The sequence below is a fragment of the Dendrobium catenatum genome, unplaced genomic scaffold, assembly GCF_001605985.2.
Source record: "Dendrobium catenatum unplaced genomic scaffold, ASM160598v2 fragScaff_scaffold_315, whole genome shotgun sequence".
Taxonomy (NCBI): domain Eukaryota; kingdom Viridiplantae; phylum Streptophyta; class Magnoliopsida; order Asparagales; family Orchidaceae; genus Dendrobium; species Dendrobium catenatum.
The window spans coordinates 565,796-575,329 of NW_021318777.1; the positions used below are offsets into that span (position 1 = coordinate 565,796).

General features: G+C 32.0%; 1 protein-coding gene across 1 annotated transcript in view; it reads right to left on the reverse strand.

Moving 5' to 3' along the window:
- Positions 1-8,941: 8,941 nt before the first annotated feature.
- The window catches only part of LOC110115856 (cysteine-rich repeat secretory protein 55), a 10,417-nt gene continuing 9,824 nt past the window's right edge, over positions 8,942-9,534 (reverse strand). Inside the window, exon 2 of the mRNA XM_028693538.1 lies at positions 8,942-9,159. Within this exon, the coding sequence (XP_028549371.1) occupies positions 8,942-9,159 (218 nt within the window). The remainder of the gene's footprint in view (positions 9,160-9,534) is intronic.

A 9,534-nucleotide genomic window follows, 5' to 3' on the forward strand; every position in this document is an offset into this window, starting at 1 on the left:
TATGAAAAGAAAAGAAAAAATGGTGTATTTCATTTATTAATCAAGTTTCGTTAATTGATTTTAGAGGTTATTCTAAAGTTTTTGCTATTTAAGAAATATTTTTATCCTAATGAAATTTTAATTAAAATTGGTATCTCTTAATTTAGATCTTTTCTTTTAGATTTTAGTTTGGTTAGGAGTTGATTATTAAATTAATAACTTGATTTAGGTTTATGTTTTAGATTTGCAATTTAATTAATTTACAAATTTAATAATAACTTAATAAAAGTTAAGTGTTTTTAATAGATTTTTTAAGAATTAGATTAAGATTGGTTGGATTGATTATTAGTGAATTAAGAAAACAAAAATCTAAATCTAAGAAAGCATGTCCCAGGTTTTTGTTTTATATGTTTCTATCCTATAGGGAACATACACCCTAAAATATATATTTTCTAAGAACTCGGTCCTTAGTTTTTGTCCTTAAGATGTCACTTAGTGTTTGTAGAAATCAAAAGTGATGTTGTTTTCTAATTCTAAGACTTCTATACGAATGTCACAAGGTTTTAGGGATCTAAAAAAAAAGAAGTTCAAAAAAACAATCCTAAAATATAATTGAAGTTGCTTTAACAAGGCCCTAAGGGGTAAGGAGGCGTACAATCATCTAGGCCCCTAAAGGTTTCTAAGTTTTTAAGAAAACTTTACAGGCACCCGGGGGCTATGACCGGTGGTTCCGCCGTAGCACCCCCCCCGAATGATATGGGGCGACTGATTTATATTTATGTATGCTCCTTCGTCCACAGCAACTCCAACGATCCTTCTCCTTTGTCTTCACAAAAGCACCTCGGCAAGAATCAAGAAAAGCAAAGAAAAGTTTATGAGAGTAGATTACGATTCATATGGAAAAATCAATAGATAAGAATTTAACTAAATAAGAAACTCAGTATTTTGACCTACAAAACATATGGCAATGCCACATTGAATATAAGATAATGTAATAGTTTTCTAACATTGAGAACGAAGACAAGCTATTTATGAATCATTGTGAAAATCTAACAATGCAAATATTAGGAAATTTACTATTATAGAATATAGAAAGAAAAAAAAAAATATCATACATGAAAACACTTTAGACTCATGTAATATGAATAAAAAGTATTTCACAAACATAGTTTTTTTTTTTTTAAAAAGCATATAAAAAAACTTTTAACTAAATTTATAGTTATACTTAACGACAAATATGCACATAAACTGAAGTGAAATTTTTTGTGAGTATTTAAAAAAAAGTGATTTTTACAACATTACACTTACGGAATTAATCTTTTTAACCAAATTGAGAATAGCATGCAATAATATCTAACACTAACATAATAAATTAATCGGCAAAGACTATATCAGAATATATGCAAACCACCACTTGTAGCAATGTCCATATAAATATTTTTCCTTATTTTTAATTTGCATACACATCTTGTATTGAATACATAGGTATGATAGCAAAAGACTAAAGCACATGAATGTAAAGCTTCGGCAGAACCACAAATCTTGCATTGAATAAATTGATCTTATGTAATTAAAATATGCGTATAAGCTTACAGATTCATAAATCGTTAATGTCAAGGTTTGCATGTGATGTGCTATGAAATCACATAACTTTAAGGCTCTCTAATTTTTAACCCTTTATCGTGTTTATTAACAACATTACATTGCAATGCTTACATTGGATTTAATTCACTTCACCAGCAATAAAACTATAAACATTTGTTAGCATGCCACAAGCACGTATACATCGCCATATTTCTTATTTATAGTTTGAGTTAGATACGCGTGTGACGGACAAGTAAAAGGAGCATCAAAGCAACTTTACTCTCGTTCCAAGCACTACAATCCACTTCCACATAATATTTTCTCTTACTTTTGAATGAGGGGCATGCCTCAAATATTAAAATAAAAAAAACATATGAATTGTCCAAACATAATTATAAATCTTTATATCAAATTTGAACATCTATGGAATGCGATAGAATATACCTTACTTTGAATTTATAACAATTTATCAATATTTTATGCCAAGATTGACTTAATTGTGTATTCACAATTATATTAATCAATTATACATTTAGGATGATGATGGCGAAAACAACATCGTTAGTTTATGTTTAATCTAAATTACGTAGAAATTAGTTGTATGGGATTTATAGAACAAAGAGAAACTTAATTAAATCGCAAGGTAGCTTTGATCTTTTTCTCTCTTTTTTTTTTTAAATGATGAAACATATGAATGATATTTAATTTATCAAAATCAACACAGTCGACTTTAAAATAAATAATAAAATAAAAATAAGCAAGATTCGATTCACTATATCAAATTCCAAATTAGCCTTCATGTACATTCTTTATATCAAGGATCGTTGATGCGTTACTACTATCTCTCTAAGAGCTAGATTTTTTTTTATATGAGTTTACAGAGGTATATTTCATAATATATAAAATAATAATAATAATAAGTATAGTATAAAATAATAATAATAAAATATGTCGTATGAATATATGAATACACATTAGCGCATCAAAGAATCAGTAAGACAAGAAATAGAAAAACAGATTTGAGTTATCGCGATGAACTAAATTTAAGTTATACACATTGAAGACCCTCGGTGCTAAATATATAACAACATGACTTAATAAATATGTTGACATTTTTTATAATATAAATTACATAAAAAGGAAAAGAAAATGGAAAGGGGCCCCCATTAAAGCGTTTTTGGTAAAAACAGGGATTTCCCACAATAAAAAAAGGTTTTCATTAAATGCTTATACACTGCGCTAGTTCAAATAGCTCAAATAAATACAGAAACAATTTAAAAAAAGGAATAAATAAATAAATTAAATAAACCAATACAAAGAGAGGAAATTAACTTTCACAAATGGATCATTAGAAGTGAATAGGATCAAAGTAATAGAATCTGTACATACTTCTTGATTTTTTTTTTTTTAATTTCTTTTGCTCAAACTTCTGCAGTGTCAAAGGGAGGGAGTCGCCCTCTCTTTCTTTCGAGGCAGGGTAGATTGCCGAAATGAAACACGGCGAACGGATTGGGAGGCCAGAAGCCCAGCATTCGGGTCTGGACCTAGCTCGGTCCAGAGAGACAAGCTTGAGGGGCGGCATTCCGTAATAGCTGCTCTGGGCGGAAGTGAACAGGAGAAGGGTCGTCGGAAAAGATCTCTACATAGGGGAGAGAAGCCCCGGTCGAACATGCTCGGCTTGGAGGTAGGATTTCATCGCCGGGACGATCGCAGACGAGGAGGTCGCGCGACAAATATCCGGCTAGAGAGAGGGTTCCAAGCCGAGTTCCCTCAAAAAAAAAAAAACCGGTTCTCTCCCAGAAATGAGGCTCCTCTGTCCTTTCTCTGTAGCCTCATTCTTATTTTTGATGTACCTCTCAGAAAATGAAAATAAAGAGAAAGAAAAAAAAATGTTGAAAAGAGAGTGTGGGAACTTGAAATGATCTTTTGGGAACATATGGGCTTCTGTGCTTTTGATAGGGATAGCCTATTTATCCAATAAACATTAATATCCATTTCTGCTACATGTTGTAACCTTTATCTCCTCCTTTAAAAAAAATTTAAAATTAGCCCTTGATGTATGAAATTTACTGATTTAAATAGCGTAGTAAAAAGATAAGGCTTAAAAATAACTTGTAGGTTAAGCCTCAATTTTAAAGAAATCATTTGAAATGCGCATCTTTTTTATTAATATATTTGGCTATCCATCATTATTATATTTTATTTTTGTTTTAAATTTAATTTTAATTTAATTTAAAAGATACTCAAGAGGATATATATATATATTATATACTATAATATATATATATTATAATATATATATATATTATATATATATATAATATATATATATATATATAATATATATAATAATCATCTTTTTTATTTACAATAATAAAAATAAAAAAAAACAACAATATCATTTCATTTTTTTTTTGACCATAGCGTTAAATCGGAGTTTTGATTCAGCGCGAATGGGCCTCCGTTTGGATCCGTTCTCAATGAGCAAAATGCAACTCGTTGCGACCGTTTCACAAAAATAATGTTCCGATCAAAATATATGCACATGGATTGAACAAGCAAGATAAGGCCCAAATGCGGGTGAAATCACGTCGATCATCATCAACCCGACCACAGTATGTTTTTTGAAAACATGATAAGGGGGGACAACAGTGATCAAAGGAGTAAAATCCTAAGGTCGACGACGAGCCCGATTGCAAAATACCACAAGTTGACACTTTCATCACAAACACAAGTGATGCCAACACAAGAAAGGTGCGCTCAATCTACAAATGCTAAGATCAAGATAGTGAGAGTGACCGATGCAGAAAAGAGGTCAACACCTATGGTAATTACCTACAATTAATGCAATCTAATGATGTACCTTTCTACATCTAATCCAAGGGCCTTCTCCCAAGGAAAGTACCTCATTTGTAATCGACTACAAATACTAGTGGATTCATTCAAACTGCGCCAGGCCCCGTGGTTTTTCCCCCTTTTCAGGGTTTCTCACATAAAAAACTTCTGGTCGTGTCTCTTATAATGCACACAACCTCTCACTTATCGCCTTGTGTGTGGATCCTTCGCTAAATGCTAAGGACGTTAACTAAATATTCTCTACCGCCGCGAATACTCCAGGACGCAACATATTAATTTTATCTTCTAATTTATACAATTTATAGTATTTATTTTTATCAATCTAAATTGTCCAATTGAAATAAAACTATTGAAAAAATATCATAATACCTTCATTTCTTAAAAAATAAATTATATACGCAATCATTATTTTATACAATCATTTACCACTTACATTATCCTTAGTATAAGAATAAATATAAAATAGAACTTGAGGAATACTGATATGAAATTCAAATCTCACACACTTAAATCCTTACTCATAACCTAAAAACTATTTTAATCACATATAATGAGATAAAAGCCCCCCAGTCACCAAATCTTTACAACTAAAACTCGAACACAAGGCAAAGGAGTATATTATATAAATATTAATATATATATATATATATATATATATATATATATATTAAATATTATATATATAATATTATATACTATATATAAATATTTATATATATATATAGTATATAGTTATATAAGAGTTACATTCATTATGATTATTGATTAAAAGTTTACCCAAAAAAATTAAAGTTAAAAATTTATAATGAAGATGGTAACAAAATAAACAATAATGTCTAACATATATCAAATCACTAACAATTGTCATATCAAATACTATAATCAGAAAAAATTTGATATAAAATGATAAAATCAAATAATCAATAAATATAAAGAAATAATCAATAATATTATCAAAATTAAATCAGTATAGTAAATCATATATTGAGTGTTACACATAATGTCCAATTATTTATTTAACAAAATTAAATCAAAGAATGCTTTAATCATATTATCATATATCATGTATATTCACTATGCCAATGTTATATATTTATATTTTTTTTACTAATAAATCAAGTAATAATATTAATAATAAATTTCGTATAATATTAAAACAATATTCTCAATAACATCATTTTAGTAGCACCACTAAACAAGTAAAAATTCTAGCATATCACGATATTTTTTAGATCATTTAAATATCAGTAAATTATTGACTCAAAAATTGAGTCGTCACTTTGCCTGTTGTTACAGTAATCAATCTCCTTTGTAACCCCTAATCAAATGTATCATGATCACTAGAGGATAACAACCAAATCCCAATTTATAAAAAACGTTCATTGCGACTATCATGTACATGTCAGTCAGTCTCCGGAGCAATGCATTAGTGATAACTAATTTTTTCTTATTTTTCCCACACACATATTTTATTCACAGTACTATCTATTTATAGGTGACAAGTTATGCTCATACTACATATTCAACTCCTTTTCAATACATTGTAGTAAATAAAGTATAATTAAGCCTAATTGAAAAAAAATGTCAAAATGACCTGATGGCAATCAACGAAAAAGTTCTACTGAAGCAAAAAATTCAAATTTTTAGAAAAATTAAACCAAATTATCGAAGTATTTTATGTAATAATATTTTGAAATTTGAACTAAAATTATTATTTTAGATATCAAATAAATTTCTACAATCGACAAAAAAATATTGTTTTTCAAAATCAACGAACAAAAATATAAAATAAAATACTCAAATATTTATAATTATATCTCATATATATAAATTAAAAAGTTAACGTAATGAAAAATTTACTATACAAATTTCCTCATTTTTCATTAATAAAAATATAAATTTTGATCAAAAATAAAAAATAAAAAAAACATAAACATAATTGCAATAAAACATAAGATATAGATTCTTTCTGTAAATATTATATATATTATATAGTATAGTTCTATGTCTTAGCATTATATGGTATATGGCTCACACATAGAGAACACAAGAATTTTTTTTCGTGGAAAAATTCATGTAAGGGGAAACTTACGGGGCCTAGCCAATTGAAAAATGATTCACTAGAATTTGAGTTGAGTATAGTGGGCTGACTCATGTCGTTGAGGGCGACCATAATTAAAATGTCAACCATAGGTTTGTAGTCTATAACAAATGAGGATGAAAGGTCCGGCGTCACTTGGAGAAAAAAAAACCAGCACTTAAATCTTTTCGGCGGTTGTTTTCTTCAGCGGGTTTTGTCACCGGCGGTTGTCCGACGAGTTACTAACCGCCAGTAAGCTTATTATGGTCTAAAAGCGCCGGTGACCGCTGGTTTTATTACCGACGACTGGTACCTGGCCTGTCACCGCGGTATAAACATCATCGTTTATTACAAAATAGGAACCGGCCGGTAAGGGCCGCTGTAAACTATCACCGGCAGTTACCCGGTGGGGTTAACACGCCGAACATTGCAGCGGGAAGGAGACCGCCGGAGCATGCGACCGATGTACCGCCGGACACAGCGGAAAAACTGCCGGTATTGACAGGACGATTTTAGAAAGTTTTTGGTGGGGGGGGCTTTAATTGCCGATTGTATGGTAGTCGAAGTTTGGCACCGGAAAAACTGTAGCATTTGAAAAAAAAAATTTTGACAGCCTCCCCTCCTATTGAGCGGATTTTCCACCCTAAACTCTAAAACATGTATTGAAAATACAACAATGGTTCACAATTTTTGGGTAACAGGCCACTATACATCACAATAATTATCATAATTGTATTCATTAAATAAAATTAATAAGTGAAACCAAAATAATTTCAATAACTAAGTCATAAGTTTCAACGCAATAAGTTCTACTAACTACAGTTCAAAAGTGAATCAAAATAAGTTCATAATCAAATAAGCTTTACAATAACGTTCATCATAAGTTCATCAAACAAAAAAGAGTACTAACCCTCATATTTATGCAACACTTAACTTAGTATTAATGTTTCTCTTTTAATGACCAAGTTCAGCACCATAAGCATATGCAGATCTCACCCCAATCTTGATAAGATTTTCCCTTAAGTTTGAGGACTTTTCTATCACACAACAAGCCTGATTCATGCCTCCATTTTTAAACCATCCAACTTGAATGTGTTGATAATATTTCCCTTCTATTTCACTATCACTCTGAATAATAGATCCAAAGATATCTTAAAACGCGTGTACTTTTATTAATGACTTTGATTTCCAAAAGTCACAAAACCCCTCACTGAGTCTAATTAACTACTAAAATTACATTCTCATATATATAGTTATTAGATCTACTCAAGCCGAAATCTTAGCCTCTATGGCTGGCCTCCAAATCTCAAGTTTACCATCAACTCCATATCTAATCTTATCAAAACAAGAAGAATATCATCAACAAAAAGAATACAACAGGTACATCCATATCGCCAAATGTCTAGTGGAACATCCATGTCTCATTTTGTATCGCTATCTCTAGGGGTAAAAGCCACTCATCCACCATGAAAGCAAACACTCATCCTCATGCAAACACTTAACTTAGTATATGCTTCTCTTTTTAATGACCAAGATTCGGCGCACCTATAAAGTATTGCGATCTCACCACCATTTTTAGAATTTTTTCCCTTAAGTTTGAGGGGGACTTTTCTATCACATACAACAAGCCCGCATCATTCCTCGCATTTCAACCATTCAACTTGGAATTGTGCGGTAATATCCCCTTCTATTTCACCATCACTCTTGAACAAGATAGATCCAGAAATATAAAAAATATGTACTTTTATTAATGACTTGATAAACGCCCAAAGTCACCAAACCCCTCACTGAGGTCTTATTACTAATAAAATTAAACACTTCATATTTTTAGTTTTAGATCTACTCAGTGAAAACCTTTAGGACTCTAATGGTTACCCCATAATTTCCAAGTTTACTATCAAACTCCCTCTCTATCTTTATCAACAAGAAGAATATTCATCAACAAAAAAGCATACAAAGGTACATCTTATCACAAATGTCTAGTGAGAACATCGCATGACTAAAGCATAAATAATTGGCTTAAGACTTGATCTGATGTAATCTAACCAAAATAGCAACAAGTGGCATCAAAAAAATAAATAAAATGCAAACCTCTGGAAGGCCGAGCGACGGGAGCGGGGAGAGCCTTCGGCGGCTGGAGTGGAGGCGAGATTTTTGTTTGGAAGGAACTTTTCGGCGGCCCGAGGGAGCTCGTCGGCGGCCGGAGGAGGCGTCCTCGATCGCGAGAGGCGGAGGAGACCGGAGTGGAGCGCCGGCAGGAGAGAGGAGAGGAGAGAGAGAGGAGAGAGAGGATGAGAGAGAGAGAGAGAGAGAGGGAGAGAGACGAGAGAGAGTAGAGAGAGAGAGAGAGAGAGGAGATGAGAGAGAGGAGAGAAGAGAGAGGGCAGGCAATGAAATGAAATGGAAGGTCGGGACAGATTGTTTAGGGGCATTTTTGGCGGCTTATCCGGCGGTTAGACCTCCAGAAATAAATTTTACTAACACGAAATGGTTCAAGCCGCCGATAACCGGCCAAGTAGATAAATGGCCGGCCGTTAATTCGCGGTTCTCTGGACTGCCGCTTTTTTCCGGCAGCTGATTTAACATAACATCGGCTTTAGACCGCGGTAAAAAACCATGACCGCCAGTTAAATTGCTGTTAATACCGGCAGCTAGAAAACCTGCCGGTCAAGACGCATCAGTAATTTGATTGAATTTCATGTAGTGAGTCAAAACGTCAAGCGATGCTTCGGGTGGAACTCCAACGTCAAGTGGTGGTCCGCGAAACATCCGGGCGTCAGTTGTCTGACAGAACTCCGCGTCGGGTAGTGTCCGGCGGAATCCAAGCGTCAGGACCAATTATCATATATTATTATACAAAAAGTCATTGTCTTCCAATCAATATAAGATGTGTATATAACAAATAAATTATTTATATTAACAATATTTTGATAATAATTTAGATAAAGCTAAAACTGGTCTATTTCTCCAGGCTATGTTATTATATATAATATATATATATATATATTATATATATATATATATAATATATGGTA